At 53.3% G+C, this 21,118-nt stretch overlaps 10 protein-coding genes across 10 annotated transcripts; 5 read left to right on the forward strand and 5 right to left on the reverse strand.

Annotated features, from left to right (window-relative positions):
• Positions 1–423: 423 nt before the first annotated feature.
• IAQ61_003748 (uncharacterized protein) lies at positions 424–669 on the forward strand (the record flags this gene model as incomplete). Its single annotated transcript, XM_066096085.1, has 1 exon — positions 424–669. One exon carries the CDS (start codon positions 424–426, stop codon positions 667–669), a length of 246 nt encoding a protein of 81 aa, XP_065953961.1.
• A 2,172-nt stretch (positions 670–2,841) lies between these two features.
• IAQ61_003749 (uncharacterized protein) lies at positions 2,842–7,037 on the reverse strand. The gene is made up of 4 exons (XM_003837263.2): positions 5,983–7,037; positions 5,626–5,936; positions 4,134–5,562; positions 2,842–4,086 (listed from the first exon to the last, which is right to left on the reverse strand). Exons 2-4 carry the CDS (start codon positions 5,869–5,871, stop codon positions 3,470–3,472), a joined length of 2,292 nt encoding a protein of 763 aa, XP_003837311.1. The 5' UTR covers positions 5,872–5,936; positions 5,983–7,037; the 3' UTR covers positions 2,842–3,469.
• Positions 7,038–7,578: 541 nt separating this feature from the next.
• On the forward strand, positions 7,579–8,919 carry IAQ61_003750 (uncharacterized protein; the record flags this gene model as incomplete). The annotated part of the gene is made up of 4 exons (XM_003837264.1): positions 7,579–7,601; positions 7,700–7,915; positions 7,975–8,399; positions 8,450–8,919. The coding sequence occupies 4 exons, from the start codon at positions 7,579–7,581 to the stop codon at positions 8,917–8,919; spliced, it is 1,134 nt and encodes a 377-aa protein (XP_003837312.1).
• Positions 8,920–10,026: 1,107 nt separating this feature from the next.
• On the forward strand, positions 10,027–10,855 carry IAQ61_003751 (uncharacterized protein; the record flags this gene model as incomplete). The annotated part of the gene is made up of 5 exons (XM_066096086.1): positions 10,027–10,029; positions 10,360–10,370; positions 10,506–10,593; positions 10,650–10,733; positions 10,802–10,855. 5 exons carry the CDS (start codon positions 10,027–10,029, stop codon positions 10,853–10,855), a joined length of 240 nt encoding a protein of 79 aa, XP_065953962.1.
• A 664-nt stretch (positions 10,856–11,519) lies between these two features.
• IAQ61_003752 (uncharacterized protein) lies at positions 11,520–13,844 on the forward strand (the record flags this gene model as incomplete). The annotated part of the gene is made up of 1 exon (XM_003837266.1): positions 11,520–13,844. The coding sequence occupies one exon, from the start codon at positions 11,520–11,522 to the stop codon at positions 13,842–13,844; it is 2,325 nt and encodes a 774-aa protein (XP_003837314.1).
• Positions 13,845–14,007: 163 nt separating this feature from the next.
• On the reverse strand, positions 14,008–16,131 carry IAQ61_003753 (uncharacterized protein; the record flags this gene model as incomplete). The annotated part of the gene is made up of 1 exon (XM_066096087.1): positions 14,008–16,131. One exon carries the CDS (start codon positions 16,129–16,131, stop codon positions 14,008–14,010), a length of 2,124 nt encoding a protein of 707 aa, XP_065953963.1.
• A 1,244-nt stretch (positions 16,132–17,375) lies between these two features.
• IAQ61_003754 (uncharacterized protein) lies at positions 17,376–18,193 on the reverse strand (the record flags this gene model as incomplete). Its single annotated transcript, XM_003837268.2, has 2 exons — positions 17,376–17,710; positions 17,827–18,193. Coding segments are annotated over 2 exons (702 nt in total), but the record flags the coding sequence as incomplete, so codon positions are not given.
• Positions 18,194–18,644: 451 nt separating this feature from the next.
• On the reverse strand, positions 18,645–19,040 carry IAQ61_003755 (uncharacterized protein; the record flags this gene model as incomplete). The annotated part of the gene is made up of 1 exon (XM_066096088.1): positions 18,645–19,040. One exon carries the CDS (start codon positions 19,038–19,040, stop codon positions 18,645–18,647), a length of 396 nt encoding a protein of 131 aa, XP_065953964.1.
• A 271-nt stretch (positions 19,041–19,311) lies between these two features.
• Positions 19,312–19,966, reverse strand: IAQ61_003756 (mitochondrial 37S ribosomal protein uS12m; the record flags this gene model as incomplete). The annotated part of the gene is made up of 3 exons (XM_003837269.1): positions 19,312–19,380; positions 19,431–19,531; positions 19,591–19,966. The coding sequence occupies 3 exons, from the start codon at positions 19,964–19,966 to the stop codon at positions 19,312–19,314; spliced, it is 546 nt and encodes a 181-aa protein (XP_003837317.1).
• A 656-nt stretch (positions 19,967–20,622) lies between these two features.
• IAQ61_003757 (uncharacterized protein) lies at positions 20,623–21,104 on the forward strand (the record flags this gene model as incomplete). The annotated part of the gene is made up of 3 exons (XM_066096089.1): positions 20,623–20,672; positions 20,731–20,862; positions 20,921–21,104. The coding sequence occupies 3 exons, from the start codon at positions 20,623–20,625 to the stop codon at positions 21,102–21,104; spliced, it is 366 nt and encodes a 121-aa protein (XP_065953965.1).
• Between the last annotated feature and the right edge of the window lie 14 nt (positions 21,105–21,118).

The following is a 21,118-nucleotide window of genomic DNA, read 5'->3' on the forward strand; positions in this document are numbered from 1 at the left end:
AAAAAAAACAGGTCCGTCTCAATGTCGATTAGATATACCGCCTAGTTAGAAATCCGGACCAGCCAAGAAAGGAACAAGGGGATTCATTAAATCAGTTTAGGTCAACGTGTAGCTGCAACAGGTTCAAGTAAGAATCCGAGCAAAAGAATCGACTTTCTTCTTTTCCTCGAGACTAGCAGGACACGCACAAACAGGACCAAGGCTTCGTCGCAAAAATAAAATTGTGAGACGATGACCGTGGGAAAACGTGCGTCTAAGTATTGGATCACCGGCCAAGGCCAAACGTCTCCCAGCGCTCTGTTCTGCTGTTTGCTCTTACTTTTTGGCATAAAAGTGGATACACAATGGACAGGACCAGGCCCCCCCCCCAGTCTTTCGACACACTGGTTACGTTGATGTTTTTCGCGGCCGCAGACTGGCGAGATGGCGTTGGATCTTCGCCAGGCCCCCCTTATCCGCACCATGGTGCGGTGGAAGCATGATGCGAAACCGTTATTGGGTGCTAGAGAAGAGCTGAAGATAAGGACCAAGCTCAGCCGTTGTTCAACCAAGACGAATGGCCAGACTCTCCTCCGGCTCGATATGCTGCTTGTGGATGAGTGGCTACAGGGATGGGCGTTGGGCGAAGCGGTCTGTTGGTTGGTGTTGAACGGATCGATATTCGTCTAGGGACTCGGGGAGCACGAAATAGGGCTACCGGCAGTCTTCTGCGCCGCACAACCAGCAAACCAGACTTTTGAACATGCTGTGCCGCTCCAAGAGATCCAGAGGCAGGATGCCTTGCGCCTCCATGCCGCCATTCTTTCTCCATGTCTGTCTCGCGGATGGCGAGCACCAGCACACTACTGCCTAACGGTACCTCGTTTGCAGCAACAACCTGTCATCTTCCATCGTGACACCCGTCACAGGAACCTTATAGTACGACCATGACTGTCAGCATCCCCTTGGACGTCCAAGCGCATGCAGCGGCGTCAAAAAACAGCAGCGGCTGTGACCGGGTAAGCGCAAGCGAATCGCCTTCCCGTTGGCTGGTTGACCGTACGACCGCTCTCCGCTCCCCAAGCGTTCCCTCTCCCACCGCACTCGGCGTCTTGAAAGGATGAAACGAAGTTTGCGGACAGGGGGAAGGATTTGTCTCACGCCTTTCCCAGCCTGAACAGCGTGCGGCAAGCATGCAGCATGTATAACCCTGCGTAGCGTGTAGATCGCCAAAAAGCTGACATGCACGCACACCATGGACACCCCCACAACGCAGCAAAAGCATTGCGCGTCACATCCATCAGATTCGAAAATATCCGGGTTCCGCAAACCCCCCCCTCTCACACGGTGGGAATCACAATGTCCTATGGAGGGCATGACGGACTCGTCCCAGTACAGGAAGGCTACCTTAGTTGGCAAATCCAACACCAGCACACACGCATCAAGCGGTGAACCTCCCCCCAACATCATCCACTCATCCATACACACACACACACCGAGTCTCCTCTAAGATAAAGTTACGATAGCATGTCTGGTATACCCTAAAGGCCATTTAGTCTCCCGCAAAACCACCCCTCTTACCGCCGATAACGCCATCCCCACGATCATCCCAACCCACCAACCCACCCATCCATCCATCCCCCCCCCCCCCCACCACACACACACACAGAACCCGCTCTCGTGACACCAGACCAGTCCCCGTGCCCAACCCCCAAAAGCCAAAAGCACACTTCCCATGATGCAATCCACTCCACTCCACTCGACTCCCCCCCACCCCCCAATCTCTCTTCTACTGCTGCGTTGCGTTGACCGCTGATGCGATGAATCTCGGCCACACGCATTGACACGACTGGTATGATATCAATCCTACCCTTGGCCTGCCTCAGACAACGCACACACAAGTCCGCACATTTACACACATCATCGCTCCGCTCCGCTCAGACTTGTGGGGACGCACGGTATGATGGGCACGTGCTTACTCATATCCGTTCTTACTGTAGTGCAGCCCAGCACAGCGCAGCTTCTTACCCAGGTCCCCGAGGCATCGATTTTGCGTGTGTGTGTGTGTGTGTGTGTGTGTGTCTAGGACACCCATCGCGAAGCCAGCGAGTGCTGATACAGGCGCTGTATACCGATTCATTGGCCTGGAATCCACGCCTTGCATTCACATTCCGCCTTGGAGTGAAGTCGCAAAGAGCCGAGGGATATGAGGTCATTGTTTCCACCCATACTACTGTCAACATCACACCTATCGCTTACACAGCATATGAATTTCCCAACGGCGTTAGCGGCAGCAGGTATAGCATTTATAGCATGGCGGAGTATAGCAAAGCAAAGCACAGCAAAGCACAGCAAAGCACAGCAAAGCACAGCAAAGCACAGCAAAGCAAAGCATCCCATTCCATCCCCGCTAGCGAAACCCCCCAGCTAACCCATCAATTCCGCACGCACACTCGCACGCTCCCATCTCCATCTCCATCTCCATCTCCATCTCCTCCCCCGCCCAACCCCCCAAACCAACCAAAAAAAGCCCGCGGGATGATGTAGATGCACGTGTACATGCCTACACACCAACCCCCCAGCCCAAACAACGCCACCCCCAAGCCAGCGCATCCGCTCGTCTGCCCCGTTTCGCACGCGTCGGACCCGTGTTTCAAACGACCGGTCCCCGGTACAAGGCGAGCGGAGAAGTGGGGAGGCGGTAGAGGATGAATTCCAAGCAGCGCAACCAGCTTGTAAACATGCCGTGATGCAAAGAGGCAACCGCCTTGGGAATAGACATGGCGATTCACCTATTCTACACTATACACATGGCAACCACATCACACCCACCAGCTCATCTCCCATCTCCCATTTGTGTAAACCAACCCAACCCCCCAACCCGAAAAAAAACCCCTCTATTCCAAAAAACCCCCTTGGAAGCCAAACCTTTCCATCCTCTTCTCGTCTCCCCTTCCGCACGCTCCGTCCATCCACCAAACCCCGCAATGTTTACCTATATACACTGTATGTACACACACGCCGGCGCACACCAGCCCTACCCTCCATTGCACTCGTATCCAACACCCATCAACCCTTCTGCAGACACTCCGCGCATAATCCAACCCATCCATCCTAGTCCCGCCGTGGGGAGAAAGAAGAAAAAAAGCCTCCAAAATCGACAACCCTCCAAGCGAAGAAATAATCTCAACTACATTACAAGAAGCGGCACTCAAAGAAGAATGACAGTGCACTGGTACACATCCTATCGTGATAAGAAAGTAGAAAGTAAATAAATACGGCGAGGGCTGAACGGGTCGACGTGAAAAAAAAAATCTATTCATCCATCCCTTGGCCATGATAGAATGCGTCCCTAGAGCGGAGTTTCAAAAAAAAAAGCCGGCTTGCTATCAGAAGACTCCAACAAGGAAAAGAAATGCGGACAAAGTTGGCGAAGCAGTCTTACCCAAATCGCGTTCGTAAGATGGACAGAGAGACACTGACGTCAAGTTCATTTCTTCTGCTGTGCGGGAGGAGCGGATCCGACGCCCGCGCCAGGTTCGAGGGTGTGCTCGTGGTTGTCGCAGCGGACGATCCGGCCACCCTCCTCTTGTGTGCATACCTGGGTGCTAGTCACCCACTTGTCTCCAATAATCTCGTCGAGCGTAGCACGCTTCTTGGGGTCGATTTCCAGCATTCTGCCAATGATGTGCCTGCTTTCTCTGGGAAGTAGACGGAGAAGTCGCCATGGGCCCTTGATCACCTGGGAGGGCTGTTGACTGCTAGCGGCAGGTGCGGAAGACTTGTGCTCATGGTGTGTAGGCTGCTCCGAACTTGCGTGGCGAGATACAGGCTCTGAATGTGTGCCACTCCGGCGGTCGTCACCTGATGCGTGTGCGAGATCGGATACAGACTTGGAGGGCCCTGTGACGGATCTTGGTCCATCGTTTGGTGGAGAGACAAAAAGCTTGTATGAGTTGTCGGACACTCGGGGTGCTTTCCACGGAAATCTTCGCAAAGTCATGCAGCAGAATATAATGGCAAGTGACCAGATGTCGGTGGGTTGAGGGTCGTATTTGGAGAGGTCGTAGACTTCGGGGGCCAAGTAAGGATCTGAGCCGACAATGCCTGCAGCTGTTAGTCTCCCCTCTCCATCCTGATGTCATTGAACTTACCACTGGCGAGAACGATCTCGTCCTCGAATGGATATTTGAAGACTGCGGCACTACCGAAATCAATAATCTTCATAATCCCGTGCTCGTTGACGACAACATTGTCCAACTTGAGATCCCGGTGCGCAAGACCCATGCTGTGGAGATAGGTCACTCCGTTCAGAATCTGTAGCGTGCTACACGCAACCTCTTCTCGGCTCATCTTCCCAGTCATGACAATGGCAAACAGATCGTATGGCGCATATTCCATGACGACGTAGTAGCTGCCCTTCTCATTGACCAAGTCCATTGTTTCGATGATGTTGCCATGGTGCAGCGTTGAACCTATGCAAAACTCGGCCGTGACCTTTTTGTTGTAATCTCGTTCCGACTCATACGAATGCCTGGGCCGGAATTGCTTGACGGCGAAAGTAACGCCATCGCTACTTCGCTTCATAAGACGAACTGAGCCACCGGCGCCGGAGCCGAGCACCTTGCCAAATTTCCCGTATTTACTTTGGAGTCCGTGATCATCTGCAAATGGCACACTCATCGTGCCATTCGTCAACGGAGGAGTCATTGTTCCAATTTTGCTGCACCTGTTCCTCTTTTCCTTGACAGAGGGCGCTGGTGATTGCTTGCGCTTTTCCTTGTCCTTGTCCTTCTTGTGTCCAATCCTAAAGAACCGCTTCAGCTCAGACATGGACCCATGGTGGTGGTGCTTGGTCGATGTGGCCGAATCATCGGTGCCCTGACGATGCGACTTCTTTGAACCCCCAAAGATGCTCGATCTCTTGCTCTCTTCCTTGTCCGAGTCGGTATCTCTGGAGCGAGGCAACGTGTATGTGGAACCTGCTGCTGAGCGGCCCTCGCGGCCGCCATAGATGAAGCGGGCTTCAAGCGACTCGAGGTTCCGTGACTGTGCAGCACGCTTGGAGCGGGCGTAGGTGTCTTCCCTCTCGCTTTGGGGTGTATACGGGCGGCCACCGGAGGCCGGGGTCGAAGTTCCAGGGGTCCGTTCTCCGCCTGATCCGGAGGGACTAGCATCGCGGGAAGCCGGGAGAGAATCACCGGAGGGGCCAACTGTAAAAGTGGGGCCGCGCTTGGGATGGGGCTGGAATACGGTGGGAACCTCTGATGAGGGCCGAGGTGACTGTGGTGCCGTCCTTGGGGATCCTGGAATCGAGAGTTGGTCGGCGTTGCGGACAGAGGATTGCAATGAAGTCGGGGGAGGCTCGTGCGGGGGTGAGATTTGCGGCGTTATCATGGCTGGGTCGCTCAATTGCTTCCTATGATCCGACACGCTGGGCCGCTCTTCTCTCGAGGATGTGCCCGCTGGGGTCAGCGGAGGAGAATGCATGGCGAGAGGAGTCTGTGAGGAGAGTGTGCCAATAGATGGATGACGCACAGAGTTGCCTGACTGTGTGCGCGAGGGGGGCGTCGGTGAAGCAGTCTGGGAATACAAGTTAGTCAGAGGCTTCGCTCTCGAACGTGGAGGAGAGATGACTTGACTTACGCGCGACGGCGGCAGGGAGACGGGCTCAAAGGAAAAGTGCTCCATTCGTTTGGCCTGGCAGCGACCATTTTGCAATGTGGATGACAGATTGCGAAGTTCCTCGGCGGCCTGGGGGCTCATTGGGACATCGTGGGAGTCGGCGTCGGTGCCGGTGAGGTCGGTCAGGGTCTGGACAGCCTCGGTGGGCTCAATTTCTTGGTTGACATCGCTGAAGCGCACCGAGGGGGGCTGTTCGTGGGTGGTCATGGCGGCGGTGGTGGTGGTAATGATGGCGGGCGGCGTGCTGGGGAGAGGGGGAGAGTGAAGGGCTGCTAGGACCAGTTAGCTACTTGGGCCATGACGAAAGCGCCAACATACTCGGGTCTAGCAGGAGCAGAGAGTACTTGGCCCACTCGTGATGGTAGCTTACCTAGTCGAGGGGTCGCGCGGGATCGGCGCAATTGGCTACCCGAGCGTGCACCAGAAAGATAGAGAGAGAGAGAGAGAGAGAGAGAGAGGTGCTCTACCCTTCTTGTTCTCTTGTCCGGTCGGCTTCACTGCACACTGGAGCCCAATGAAAGCAGTGCGGAGGCGCCGGCGGAGGAGGGAGAGAGGAGAGCGAGACGACGGGTTAGCGAATGTGAGGTGATGTGGTGTTACTGCGAGTTGCTTGGAGGGCTGGAGAGGGAGGGGGGTGGGAAGAGGGGGTTCAGTGGTGGGTACAAAGCCAGTGGCTAGTAGAGTAGTAAGAAGTCGTCATATGCTTTTCCCCGCGCTAGTTCTGTCTGTCGTCTGTCGCGCAAAGGAAAGGCCGAAAACGCGCGGAAATGACCGGAAAAAGAGAGTAGGCGAGGCCGACTTGAGCCTAGGTCGCGTAGGTAAGCAGCCAGCGCGCGCCAGAAAAAGATGGGAAAGACGTGAAGGATGGGCAAATGTGGCAGAGATGGCACAATCAGGTATGGAGAAGAAGGGGAAGGGAGAGAAGAAGACGGATGGCAAAGATCATGCACAGACGACGACAACGACGCACAGAAGGCAAAAAGGTGCAAAAAGACAGTGCCGATTTCCTTAGCAGTAGGGGAGCGGGTGGAGATGGGCATGTACCGGTGCCTACCTAGGTAACCCTCTAGAAAAGAAAGAAAGGAGGAAAAAAACATGAACCAACCAAGCAAGCAATGGGCTGTACATACTTCGCACATACTGCACATGCTATTGCACATCTCCTCGAGGGCTAGACTGCGTCCCATGTCTCTCCGATGGACTACCTAGGAGTAGAGTACATGCTAACCAACCAGGTAGAGGACATGCGTACCATGAACTGACTGGACTGCTGACTGCTTATTTACACCATCTACTCTGCCTGACTGCCGTCTTCCGCCGGATGGAACGCACACGTTCAATTACTCAAAGCAGCCCCTTTGCTCTGATTCGTCCTTCACCTGCACCGCTTCACAAGTGCCCTCTCTCTCTTCCCCCCCCCCCCACAGGCCGCCGCAACAGGAGGCCACCCTCTTCCCCTCCTCCCCTCCATCAGCCTAACGTACATACATTACCTCCTATACATACAGTACACAAAGTACACACACACACACACACCCCAACCACACCAACAGCCCGACCAGTCCTCTCTCTCTCTCTCTCTCTCTCTCTCTCTCTCTCTCTTAATCAGCTCTCCCCTTTTGTGGCACCCCCCCACGATATTCACGACACATACAGTAACCTTCTCTGCACGCCGCCTATTCCAAGCCGCCACACACGGTCCCTGCATCCGCCTTCCCGACTCTGCCGCCCTCCCCTCGCTGCCCTCCTTTCCTTCCCGGCCGTGTGTCCTTGTCGCCGCAAATTCTCCAACGCTGTTGAACCAGAGTCTGTCAAGAATCGCCTGCCCTTCTCCAATCAGCCCCGCTTGACCGCCTTTGCTCACCCATCCTTTTTTTCTTCTTGCTAGTGCGACGCTCCACCCGCAAGCCCAAAATGTTCAGCTGGGCCAAATCAACGTGAGTCCCACCTCTCACGTGCCTGCGCGACCGAGACGCGCCTCTGCATGTTTGTGTCTGCCGTGGGAGGGAGGGCCGTATACTCACTGTCTCGCTAGGTTGGCCGCGGTTGCCGGCACCCAGGAGCCCGAGTACGGCCCAGAGGCCATTCAGCCCGTCGGAAAGAAGGCGGGCGAGCCAGCCTACACCGAATTGACCAAGAAGGATCTCAAGTGGGCGACCCTGGACTACACCAATGTCGAGACGCAGACCTTCTACGCCTTCACCGAGGAGGGACATGTCTGCTTCTTGCAGGTCATCTACAACAACATAGCGTACGTTCCTCCCTTAGCCAACCTCACCTGTCAGTCCGCAAGACGCTTACACCAGCCAGTGGCCTGCGTGTCACCGTGCAGTTCAACGTCAAGCTCTTCTACCCCAACAACGAGAAGCCCTTCCTGTGGGTTAGCGACCCCGTTTCCAACTACGGATTCGACGAGGAGCAGCATTCCTTCTTCGCCGATGGGGTCTCCATCGAACTCTCCCCGGATGGCACGGCCTACACGATCAAGGCAGCCGTGAACGACAAGAGCCTGGTCAACGTCAAGTTCACCAGGACGGCCCCGGGCTATATGGGTGGAAAGGATGGCACAACCAACTATGGCACAGACCCCAAGGCGCCATGGGGCTCCATGCACCACCACTTCTGGCCGCGATGCAGCGTCGAGGGTTCCATCATCACCAAGGAGGGCGAGGTCAACATGAAGGGCCGCGGGATGCTGAGCCACGCTTTGCAGGGCATGAAGCCACACCATGCCGGTACGTTAGCTGCACCGCCACCCATGTCCTTCTCTACTGACATTGCACAGCTGCTCGATGGAACTTTGTGTGCTTTCAGTCCCCCTCGTACTCGGCCATCATCATGGAATTCACCACACCCCCATCGTACGCAAACACCGTCGTCCGCGTCGCCGGTATCGCCAGTGACGACAAGTTGATTGTGGCCAACACAGATTGCGATGTCAGGCACACCGCAACCAAGGAAGATCCAGACACCCACTGGCCAGAGCCAACCGCGGCGGCTTACCACTGGCAGGGCAAGACGGCAGACGGCAAGGAGGTGACGGCAGATCTTGAAGGGGCTCTAGGCAAGATTTATGACCGCGTCGACGTCATGGCCGAAGTGCCTGGCTTCATCAAGGCCATTGCCGCCAGTGCAGCAGGCACCAAGCCGTACATCTACCAATATGCGCCCAAGCTCACCATCAAGATCAAGGTGGGCGACGAGGTCAAGGAAGAGGAGGGCCTGCTCTTCACCGAGGCTACCTTTGTCTCCTAGAGAATCAATAATGCGTTGGGGTAATTTGGATACAAACGCCACAACTACAAACATCACAGATACCCTAGCTATAATGAACCGACTTCTCGGGACTGGCACCTGAGACGTAATGAATACACCGTTGCCTTTGCTGCTCATGCTTGAGTCTACTACACATACCTTTTCCTATCCTACTACTATGTACTAACAGCTCTTGCAAAACCTAACCGCGATTGCAATCGTATCACACCCACGTCGCATTGTCTTGGCACACTTACCATGCTCCATGCATTAGATACGCTACCCACTCGCAGCTAAGTCTAAGACTGTAGCGTCGGTGGAACAAATGATGTGTTTAGCTGACAATCGTGCTAGCTGGATACTTGAATTTTGAGGGTACAAATATGGGATTGTTCGTCCAAGAGGAAGGATAGTTGGGCTTTCGCGGTGGGAAGAAATAGTCGGTCTTGTCCAGGTGGTATTTTGGGGTTGAAATCAGGGATTGCTGATATCACAGTCTAGATGTCCTCTGCTGACTCTAGGCAGGTGATGTTGACAGTTGATTGTCTGAATGCATGCGTAGTGTACTAGTTATCTCGGCTAGTTTGAGGATCACGTTACTTGTCTTGTGCCATCAAAATAGCCGGGAAGTAGCAGTGGCAAATCACATGATACTCAAACTACCCAAGCGCATGAGTTAGCCGTATACTTTGTAAATTATGCACGGACCCTTGATCCTTTTATCCATGTCCACATCCCACCTTGACCGCACTTTCCCATCTGCAATCACCTCACCTGACACCGCGTTCGCGCCATCCCCCACACTCGCGCCCCGACGCGTCTGCGCCCTCACCACTCCATCTCCGACTACCCGGTACACCAGCAAACACACAAACCTTACGGTACTTCACCACCTACCCACCACATCCCTTTTTTCAGCGTTTTTGCAAGAGCGCATCAGGTACGGTACGGCACGGTGCCGCGTCTTGGACAGTACCGGTACCTACCGGAACCGTACGTATTTATACCACCACACACACGGTCGTGTAGGTAAACAAGCGCGCCAGCGTACCAAGTACACAATATACACTCGCGCATTCATCTTCTGCGTTCATCTCTCGCGCACAAATGGTACGGCATCGCGATCCCCTGTCGTTTGCCAGTACGGCCTCGACTGCACATGCGACGGGGCGGGCTGATGCAGCGATGCGTGCGGCCAGTTCTGGGGCGCCTGAGGGGGCGGCGCGGGCGCAGCAGCTTGGGCTGGGGCTGGTGAGGAGGGGGGGAGGCGGAGGGGGATGGTTAAGAGGAGGGTTACGAGGAGGGTTAAGAGGAGGGTTAAGAGGAGGGTTGGGGTTAGGAGGGGGGACGAGAGGGTCGGGATTCGGAGGATCGGGCTTGGGAAAAGGCGGAAAGAGATTTCGAAAAGTACAAAAGGATACGATTTATGGGGTTTCAAAGGGGGATATCAGGTATGTTACTGTCTTTCTTTGTCTACTAGACATGCGGAATCAGGACTCCTTGCATACTTGGATGAAGAAGATTTTCCTTGCATGAATTTCCCTCCCTCCTTGCATACCAAACTGCCGTGCTAATCCTAGTCGTAGACGTCTCGCTCGTCGCGGGGGCGTTAAGCGCATCTCCGGCCTAGTCTACGACGACATTCGCGGTGCACTCAAAGACCGCCTCACATCTGTAAGACGTCCAGCCCCATACCCTCACCATAGGGCTATACTAACCTCCCATCTCAGATCCTCAAAGATGCAATTGCGGTTGTCGAGTCGAGCGGCCGAAGCACAATCACAGTCACCGATGTCATCTTCGTCTTGAACCGCGTAAGTCTACCTTTCCCTCCTATGTAGAGATATACACACGTATTCAACTGTGCTAATCGTCACCGCAGCAAGGACGCTCACTTTATGGCTTCGACCCCGCATTCATTAGGAGTAGGCAATAGATGGCCATCTATACCACCCCTCCCCTTCTCTCTCAGCCTATTCTACAGCGTCCAGGTGTCGAGACGCATACTCCAGCGGGATTCCATTAGAGCGCTGGTAGTATATATGGGCGTCTATTTTCATGGGCGCGACGACGATTGTATGTATGGGTCGCATGGTTCGGGAACATTTTCAACTGAGCGCATCTTTCTGCTTCTGGCACGCGGTTCATGGGCTATGCGGATAGGATGTTTTTGTGCGCGGTTGCGTTGGTGCGGTAGTTGGTGCGGAGAGTTTAATGATACCCATGCGAAAATCTTGAAAACTTATTTTGACGGTTGTGGTGTTTAGGAAGGGCTGGTTTGGCTGGATGTTGGAATTGTGGTCTATGGTTTCGTGGTGAGGGTTCCAAGCTTAGTCGCGGTCATTGGGTGGTATGGCTTGCATCTTTGGTGCCAGAGTGAGGTATGGCGTGGGAAATGGCTTAGCAGTGCAATTTTTGAGGTTTCCTTGTTGTGCATGATGTGGCTGTCTGGTCTGCTTATTTGAAGAGAAGTAGGGAGAATGATTTGTAAAAACGTCATCGAGTAGTATGACTACTGACTACTTTTGGTGTAGTGTACAGTTGAAGTGGTTGAATGTCACATGATATCGCGTTGTGCAGTCGCGTCATCGCACTGGCCAATGCGCGCCGTTCAAGCAGACTTCAACACTACATTCAACAAACCCCCACCCCCTCCATGTCAGTTCCCACTACCATCGGAAATGGCTGAAGATATGGAAATCGCACCGCCGTCACCACGCGGTCTTAAGCGAAAAGGCGACGACACCCTCCCTCTGCCCGCCCCCCGCCGCATCAAGCCCCTCTCCCAAGACGTCGTGAACAAAATTGCGGCGGGCGAAATCATCGTTGCTCCCGTGCACGCCCTCAAAGAACTCATTGAAAACGCTGTAGACGCCGGTTCTACCTCTATCGAAGTCCTCGTCAAAGACGGGGGCCTCAAACTACTGCAAATCACCGACAACGGCCACGGCATCGACAAGGAAGACTTGCCCATCCTGTGTGAACGCTTCACCACGAGCAAGCTGAAGCAGTTTGAGGATCTGACCAGCATTGGCACGTATGGATTTCGTGGCGAGGCGCTGGCGAGTATCAGCCATATTGCGCATTTGAAGGTCACGACGCGCACCAAGGAGTCGAGTTGTGCGTGGGAAGCCATGTATGCGGGTGGCAAGTTGACGAGTGCGAAGCCCGGGGGCAGTGTGGAGCCGAAGCCCAAGGCTGGACGCATGGGCACGCAGATTACGGTCGAAGACTTGTTTTACAATGTACCCTCGCGACGCCGGGCTTTTCGCTCGGCGAGCGAGGAGTATGCGAAGATTCTGGATTTGGTGGGCAGGTATGCGGTGCATTGCCAGGGTGTGGCGTTTTCGTGCAAGAAGGCGGGGGAGAATACGGGGAGCAGTGTTGCGGTGGCTGCTACGGCAACGACCAGGGATCGGATACGGCAGATTCATGGGACGGCGGCGGCGAATGAATTGGTGGAGTTGGAAGTGGAGGATAAGCAGTGGGGGTTCAAGTGCAGGGGATGGGTCAGCAATGCGAATTACAGCGCGAAACGGACGCATATGCTGCTCTTCATCAATCATCGATCAGTTGAGTCGCCGGCGATCAAGAAGAGTGTGGAGCAGACTTATGCCATGTTCCTGCCCAAGGGGGGACACCCGTTCTTCTACCTTAGCTTGGAGATTGAACCGCAACGAGTCGATGTCAATGTACACCCGACTAAAAGAGAGGTTCATTTTCTCAACGAAGACGAAATCATTGCCACTGTCTGCGATGAGATACGCAGCGGCCTTAGCAAGGTCGACACTAGTAGATCATTCATGACGCAGTCACTGCTGTCAAACCCAAAAGTCCCATTCGCGACACCAATGAAGCCGACCCAGCCCCCATCAACAACACCAACAACAACAGGCGACAACACTCCAGACCTCAGCACTGCTAAAACACCTCGGACAACAATGATGAGGCCCAAAGAAAACAATCTGGTCCGGACAGACGCCTCAGCCCGGAAAATCACATCCATGCTACAGCTACAACACTCCGTCGAAGACACCGCCGAAGAAGAAGTCGAAATAGACGACGAACACACCGAAAAAGAACCCATACCCTGCCGTCTCACCTCGATCAAACGACTGCGCGCTGAAGTCCGCGACGCCATGCACAACGAGCTCACCGACATCATCTCCACCCACACCTTTGTCGGCATCGTCGACGAGCAAAAACGCATCGCCGCCATCCAAGCCGGCGTCAAACTGTTCCTCGTCGACTACGGCCTCCTCTGCAACGAATTCTTCTACCAACTCGGCCTATCCGATTTCGCAAACTTTGGCTCCATTCGCTTTCACCCGCCCCTCGCTCTGCGCGACCTGCTCAAACTGGCTGTCGAACAGGAGCAGCGCCGGTGCGCTGACGAGGTCGATTGGCAAGATGTCGTGGATTCGGTCGAAAGCTTGTTGGTTGAGAAGGCGGCGCTGCTCGGGGAGTATTTTGCCATTGAGATTTCGCCAGAGGGCGAGTTGGGCTCGATTCCGTTGCTGCTAAAGGGGTATACGCCTTGTTTGGCTAAATTGCCGCAGTTCTTGCTCCGGTTGGGGCCGCATGTGGATTGGAGGGAGGAGAAGGCTTGTTTTCAGGGTATCTTGCGTGAACTTGCTGCTTTTTATGTTCCGGAGTGTTTGCCGTTGCCGTCTTCCTCTCCAGCAGCAGCAGCAGCGGCAACAAGAACATTCTTACAGACTGACCCAACGCAAAAGGGCAAGGGTAGAGCTGACGACCAAGATGACCCCGAGGTGGAAGCCCGGAGGAGGAAGATTTGTCGCGCACTCGAGTTTACTATTTTTCCGGCGTGTAGGGCGAGGCTTGTGGCGACCAAGGGGTTGTTGACGGGGGTCATGGAGATTGCGAATCTAAAGGGTTTATATCGGGTTTTTGAACGCTGTTGAGGGTTGAGGATGGCTCTGTATTGTTTTTCTTCTTCTGCTTTCCCTAAAAAAGTGACGGGATTGTACTTTATACACACAGATATGTCGCCTTTCCCATGTCCTCCAAACACCTTCCCCCCCCCCCCCCCCCCCACACACACACACCCATTAAACCAAGAAAACATCATACCGCCCGCATCTCACTAAATCGCCGCCTCACCCCCTCCACAATCTCCTTCACCGCATCCACATCCAATTTGGCCTGCCGCTCTGGCGTATACAGGCCATTCACCTCTTGCTCTATATCCGTGAGCTGCGTATACACGAAGCCGCAAACGAGACCGCCTTGCACGATCCCAGTCATCATAGTGCGGATTCGAGAGAGCAAATCGGTGGCAGAGGTAGCAGTTGTATAGCCCCAAGCTTTCCTCTCCTTGTCTCCCTCATCACCATCTCGCCTTTCTACATCGCCGACTTGACCCCCCGCCGCCGCCGCCGCATTCCCCCGCGCAATATTCACACCCCCAAACTCCGTACACAATATCGGTGTCCCAGGCGCATGCTTGGACCCGACATCCTCGTCCCCCGCACCCCCGCACCCCCTCACCGCGTCCAAAAACATCCCGCGCCCTGCCTTGGGCCCCAGAATCCCGTCTAGACTCGCACACGTGGCGGTCAGCGCCTTGCCGTCGCTGTAGTCGTGGAAGGTGGTTAGATCGGTGACCACGTGTTCCCAGCCACAATTATCATTCACCGGCCGTGTGGGATCGAGGGTTTTGGTGGTATAGTACAGACTGCGAATATGGTCGCGCTGGGGCTTCGAATGCGCGAGATGCGTGTATGCCCAGCTTTCGTTGACGGGGGTCCAGGCTACTATGCATGGGTGATTGCGATCGCGTTGGACGGCTTCGCGCCACTCGTGGTCGAAGCGGCGGGTATACGTTTCAGAGAAGGCGTAGGCGTTTGCCATTTCGCTCCAGACGAGGAAGCCCATGTGATTTGCGTGATGGAGGAAGCGTGGGTCCTCGAGTTTTTGGTGCTTCCGGCAGCCGTTGAAGCCCATGGCTTTGCTGAGCTGGATGTCGTGGGCGAGGGCGTGGGAGGAGGGTGGGGTGAGGAAGGTTTGGGGCCAGTAGCCTTGGTCGAGGAAGAGGGCTTGGAAGTAGGGGGTGTGGTTTAGGTGGATGGCGTTGTTGTGCCAGGATAGGGAGCGCATCCCGGTTTCGGTGTGGATTGTGTCGAGGGGGGTTGGGGAGGAGGGGGAGAAGAGGCGGATGGTGAGGGTGTAGAGGGTTGGGTGTTCGGGGGACCAGAGGGCGGTGTTGTTGGTGTGCCAGAAGGATTGGTCGTTTGAGGAGGTTGTGTGGGTATTTTGGATCTGTGTCCTTTGGACATCGGACACGCGCATGTTGACTTCAAGGGTTGCGGTGTTGGAGTCTCGCGGCAAGTCGACGCGTGTGGTGCTGACGGGTAGATCTAAAAGGCCGGCTTCGATTTCCACACTGTATTGGTGACCGACAAGGCGGTTGAGAATCTGAATCTCAGCGTGCAGTTTCCCTTCATCGATCTCATTGCTCCTCAGCAGTGTACCAGCACTCGAGTCCCCAATGCTAACACGAGGCACAGCCTCAAGCCACACACTCTGCCATATGCCTCCACTAGGCGTGTAAAAGATGCTCTCGGGCTGTGCCTTCCAATACTGTTTCCCCCTCGGCTGTGTCAAATCGTGTGCAGAGTCAAACACTCTAACCGTCAATCTCTGCTTCTTCGCATCGACAAACGCCTCGGTAATGTCGATATCAAAGGGGACATGGCCACCACGATGGCCACCATACAAATGCCCCCCAACCCACACTTTCGCCTCGTAATCCACGGCCCCAAACCGCAACACCACACGGTACCCAACCCCCTTCTGCTCCTCGGTCCGAACATCCCCAATCTCCCGCTCATACCACAACACCTCATGCACGCCCAGCTCCTCGATCCCCGACGCCGGGCACTGAAACACATACGGCACCTGGATCTCGCGTTTCCTATTCACCGTCGTAGCCGCCGCCTGGAACTCGTTGCCTGCCAAAAGTTCCTGGGTGCCTGCTGCAATCTTGGCCGTGATACTGTGCGCCACGCTGTCGTTGTTGCTGCTGTTGGTGGTGCGGGGATCCACGGCGATTTCCTCAGGGAGGCCGTTGCGATGCCAGTGCTGTGTTAGGCCGATGTCGTTGTCGTCGAAGAGGAAGGACCAGGGTCCGTTGAGAGATTGCCATGTTAGGTTTGAGCGAACGAAGTCGGGGCGAGGGTATTCTGACATGGTTGATTGATGGTGGTTGGAGTATGATGAAGTGTTTTTTTAATGATGGGTTGTGGGATGGATCGATTGATGGGATAGTTTTGCTCTAAGGTCACTTTTATAAAATATCTCAACTTACCCCACGTGAGGGTCCACAAGGTGGGAGGAGAGGTGGAGGGGGTGGGGGGATCTACGGTAGGTGGTGAAACTGTCTAGGCTGTTCTAGGATTAGTGTAGAATCTATGGTCTGCAATATATCTGGGAGCTGCACAGCATCAACACTGTCATCTTAATACTCCATCAATGAATTCAAGTATTTAGGGGGGTAGTTTATGAGAGTATATGAACATATTCAATTTCATCTAAATTATCCTTCATTCATCTACTACTACGCGAAAGAAATGCCAGTCCCTCACGGTACCTTCACCATCACAAGTCTCTGTGATTATGATAGACGATGGAATTCTGAAACGCCTCTTGAGATTGATTTCCGATAAAATGTAAGATCTAAAGTGTTGGGAAATAGACTTTTGAGAAAATTTCGGCAGTACTTGAGGTACAGACGGGATTCAGGTGTAAGGATATGAACCATTCTTCTATTGCCCTATCATCCATCTTCAATGTCTTTGATAGGACTATACGTACTTTTTGAGTTGTTTGGCGCAATTTGAGTAGACAAGGTGACCTACCATTCGGCATATGTATGTTACGGTTACCATCAGAGAATATAAAAACCCCACTCTGATTGTCTTCGTGGCAGTATTATGCATGGCTGGATGGGACAGTGGGATGATGCTTGGTGTGGTTTATGTTGGGATTTCTCTCACAAGTGTCTACCGTGGAAATTCTACTTTAGAAGATTAAGAGTATGGAAGAGGGCTGTAGATACTATGTGAAAGATTGCCTAGTATTCTTGAGCTTCTTCTTTGAGGATATGCGTATGTTTCGGCTGGACGAGTCGTGGGTTTTGGACCTTATGGAGGTGCCCAGTACATCAAGGAAATGATTAAGGGTACGATCAAGGTTTCACGTAAGAAACGCACAAGGCCAATCCTAGTCACGGGGATATTGGGTGGAAAGGTCAAGGTATCGCCAAGTGCTATGCAGGACATCCATTCATCCGGCATTCCTACCGTCGAACAAAGTCTTAGCCATCTACCCTTTTCTCCAACGCCCTCCCTCATCCCCATCTCGTCTTCCCCCTTCTTCCCCAAAATTCCCAAATCCCTTCTCTGCCTCATCCCAACCCCCCAGCCGCCCCACCTTCCGCCTCCCCTCCATCCCACACCAGCACCAGCAGAAAATTTGAGAAAGAGAAACAAGAAAGAAAAGAAAGAGAAAGGGCAACGGAAAAACAGTGAGAGCAAGAGCACAAACACAGCTCCGAACATACGCACGAGACAGCCAAACCCTACAAAAAATCCACTTACCAATTGATAAAGCGTTAAACGCTGCAAATTCGCATTTGCCGTATTATTCCCACACGCCTCTGTCGCATTGCCCGGACACGGTTGCTGACAATTCCTGTCGTCGAGGTCGCGGATGCCGTACGAGGGTGCAATGATGCTAGTGCCGTTTTTGGCAATTGCATTGTCACACCCTGATGCCTCTTGTATTAGTATTTGAGGCTGTAAACTGATGTTCGCGATTGCGTCATCTGTTGAATAAACGCGAAAAGGGCACTGGAGATGAAGGACAAGGCTGAAGAAAACGTACAGCACTGATCGTTATTCGTAGCAGCGACCGTGAACTGATTGCTTGCGCAAAAGTTCCGGCACGCCCGCCCGGTGTTTGTGGAATTCCGGAAGAACAGGCCGTTTAGCGTGCGTGGCCAGGATGAGACACCGCGGACGGCGGGTTCGTTTATACCGGGGCTGCCGGTGTATTGTTTGTCGCTGGATTTATGCATTAGTTTTCCTGTACCATCGACTACTTGACACAATTCCGTCGCGTGGGACTGCGTTGGAATGGAGCGGAAAAGGAAATGGAAACCCATACGAGTAACATCCTTGGTATCTCCATCCTGCTTCATCTGCGGTTGCGTTGAGGCCGGCGACGAGCTCTGGGAGCAGAGCTGCCCCGGCTATGAGATAGCCAAAGGCTTTCATGGCCGTGATTTTTTTTGGTAGTTTTGATCGGTCGTAGGACGAGTAAAGAGAGCAAAAAATCGATTCGGTAAAGAGAGAACAAATCCGGTTGGAATGTCAAAAGAGCGGAAAAAGATCAAAGCAAATCAGAACAATTCAAACAAAAAACGTGCAAGTGTAAATCAGAAACAAGGGTCGCGGATCCGGGGTTTGTGTTCAGCGAGCGGAACGGTTGTTGCGGTGGTTAATCATTTGCTATAATGTTAGTGTAACAGAGGAGTCTTTGTTAGCGATTTGGGGTTTTCGGTGATAGAGAGGGTGTGTGAGAAAGAGAGTGATTGAGGGTGAGGAGCGGAAGTGTCGCCGGCGAGGACTTTGTGGTGTAGAAAAGGAGCATTCCAGTGTCAAGGCAGTCTGTGTGACAGGAGAGGTATGCAGGGAGGATTGCTAACGGGTGGCGCGTCGAATGTTCGAATGAACCACATTGATCGCGAAGGTCTCGATTCCATTGGCGTACGAATGAGATTCTGATGCTGTCGTTACCACTGTGTTGTGTTCCATGCCATGATCCACATGACCGTCCCCAGGCCTAGAAAGATACGATTCGATCTTGACAAAACTGGAGGTCCACATCGAGTACCAATATATGGCTGCTGGATTGGATGAGGCTGGATCTAAGCGTGGAATGCATTTCGTCCCGGTTCGGTCAAGCCAACTGAAACTGCGCTTATACATCAACGCCCTGACTTCCATATCAAGACTAGGATTATAAGTTAATGCAATCTCATGTGTCAGTACCGAGAGCATTGTGGCAATTATGAGAACTGAGCATCCATTGCTCATTGTGAAGTAGGCTTAGAAGTCGGAGGTCCATACTGCTACAACACGTACACGTCGGTTTATCTGAACTCTGGCCACCCTGGAAAGGAGAATTCTCGATAGTTGTTGTTCATTGACCTGTGTTATCACAGAGATCATTCTCATGCCTAAGTGTTACGTGCAGCCATGCACCCAGTAGACCACTCCTCGGATCATCCAGCATTCTCTTATGATACTGAACGCCAATGATACCAATAATATGTTACACATATGTGCAAAATTACCCGTGCATAGTCTATGCAGCCGTCTTAGGCTTCTTCGTCCCGTACTTCGACCTTGACGTTATTCTGTTACCAACGCCACCCTGTTTTATCGTTAGCTGGCTTTCAACCCATCCATCATATCCCAACATACCAAATCCAGCGCTCCTCTAACCAAGTGGTACTTCACACCAGGGCAATCCTGTGCTCGCCCACCCCGTACCATAACAACAGAATGCTGCTGTACATTATGTCCTGGCCTTAATTAGCACCCGCGGCCTCTTTCATTCTTCTGAACTATCATGCATGCATACCTTCGCCAGGAATATATGCCGTAATAACCTTCCCCGTACTCAACCTCACCCTCGCAATCTTCCGCTCTCCAGAATTCGGTTTCTTGGGCTTCGTCGTTCCAACCTTCAGACACACGCCCTTCAGCTCCGGCCTATCCTTCAACTGCGGTGATCGCAGTTTTCGCGCTTTTCGCTCTGCGCGGCCCTGGCGTAGGACTTGGATCAACGTGCATTTGTGCGCTCGTGCAGAGGGCGCTGAGCGCAATGGCAGGGTGATGGAGGGTTTTGGGATTGCGGTGGCAGCGGCCAGAGAAGGGAGGGGAAGGCGTGCGCAGGGGATTGCGGTCGAGGAGAAGAGGGACGGCCGTATGAGACCTCGGAGGAAAGTGAGCGACATGTTTGGTGGGCGTGCAGGGCGGGTTTGGGGGCGCGATGAGCAAAAGTTCGTGATGGGGAGGAACGATAGTCAAGGATGACTAAGCTGTGATGTCTTCACTTACCAAGCCTTTGATCCACTCTCGAGATACTCAACATCAACTCCCATCTAACTCAGAAACGTGCAAAGAAAGTTTTTCACGTTGAGTGAATTGTTGGATTACTTGATTTCCTGCTAGAATATAATGCACTACAAATGAAAGATATAGTCCGGCCCAATGTCCACAGCAGGGAACCCAAAGTCCGCTCACTACATACACGCCGTACGTCACCATCCCAAACAAAAACGAGGGGAATAACGGTAACCATTACCCGAAAACATATGGATTTCGGAATGCAAACCCCCGCTCTCAACCACAGCTGCTGACGTTCAATTCTGTCACCCTAAGAGGCTGGTCAAACACTGGAATGTGGAGAAAACCCCCCCAAAAAAGAAACTGAGCAATGGGGCCACGTACTCGCAGGCTTGTGAATAAATATCAACGGGTAATAAACGTGCATATATAGCTATGGAAGAAATATCAAACAGATTCTGTGCAGAAAAGAGACTGCTTCTTTATTTGGTGGAATTTCGCAAACACTTACCCGATAGATCATCATAACATACTACTTTTGAAAATGAATCCCTTCGTCACACTCCTAGCCGTCTTCACCGGGCTATCCTCAACGTACACAATAACCACCTCCAAAAGGCAACATATGGCACACTAACACACCACCGCACAGCACATCCGCCGCCGCTCTCTCCGCCAAAGAAGTAGCAGCCTGTCCCTGCTACACCGCAACATCCCTCCAACCCGGGCTCTTTTGCCCCCCCTTCACCAAACCATGTGCCATGCTACAGTGTCTCGCGCTAAGGTACCATGCACCAACCCTTCCCCCATCGCGTGGTCCCTGCATTAACAGACAAACACAGTACAACGACAACGACAATTCCTGCGCCTGTGGCAAGTTGCAGCGAGACGTCGACGCTAATTGAGATGCTGGAATGTCAAACTGCGTGTTCGACGGGGTGTGGGACTGTTACTGTTACGGCGACTGCAACGACGAGTGCGGTTTGTACGGCTACGATTACGCCTGCTCCGATTGGGGCGAGATGAGGCGTGGCGGCGGC

This window comes from Plenodomus lingam (genome assembly GCF_022343315.1).
Source record: "Plenodomus lingam strain CAN1 chromosome Unknown contig_18, whole genome shotgun sequence".
Lineage (NCBI taxonomy): Eukaryota > Fungi > Ascomycota > Dothideomycetes > Pleosporales > Leptosphaeriaceae > Plenodomus > Plenodomus lingam.

Coding starts and splice junctions, on each gene's coding strand:
- IAQ61_003749 (XM_003837263.2), bottom strand. CDS start 5,871: ATGACCACCCACGAACAGCCCCCCTCGGTGCGCTTCAGCGATGTCAAC. Junction 5,563..5,625: donor TCTCCCTGCCGCCGTCGCGC/GTAAGTCAAGTC, acceptor TTGTATTCCCAG/ACTGCTTCACCGACGCCCCC. Junction 4,087..4,133: donor CGAGATCGTTCTCGCCAGTG/GTAAGTTCAATG, acceptor TAACAGCTGCAG/GCATTGTCGGCTCAGATCCT.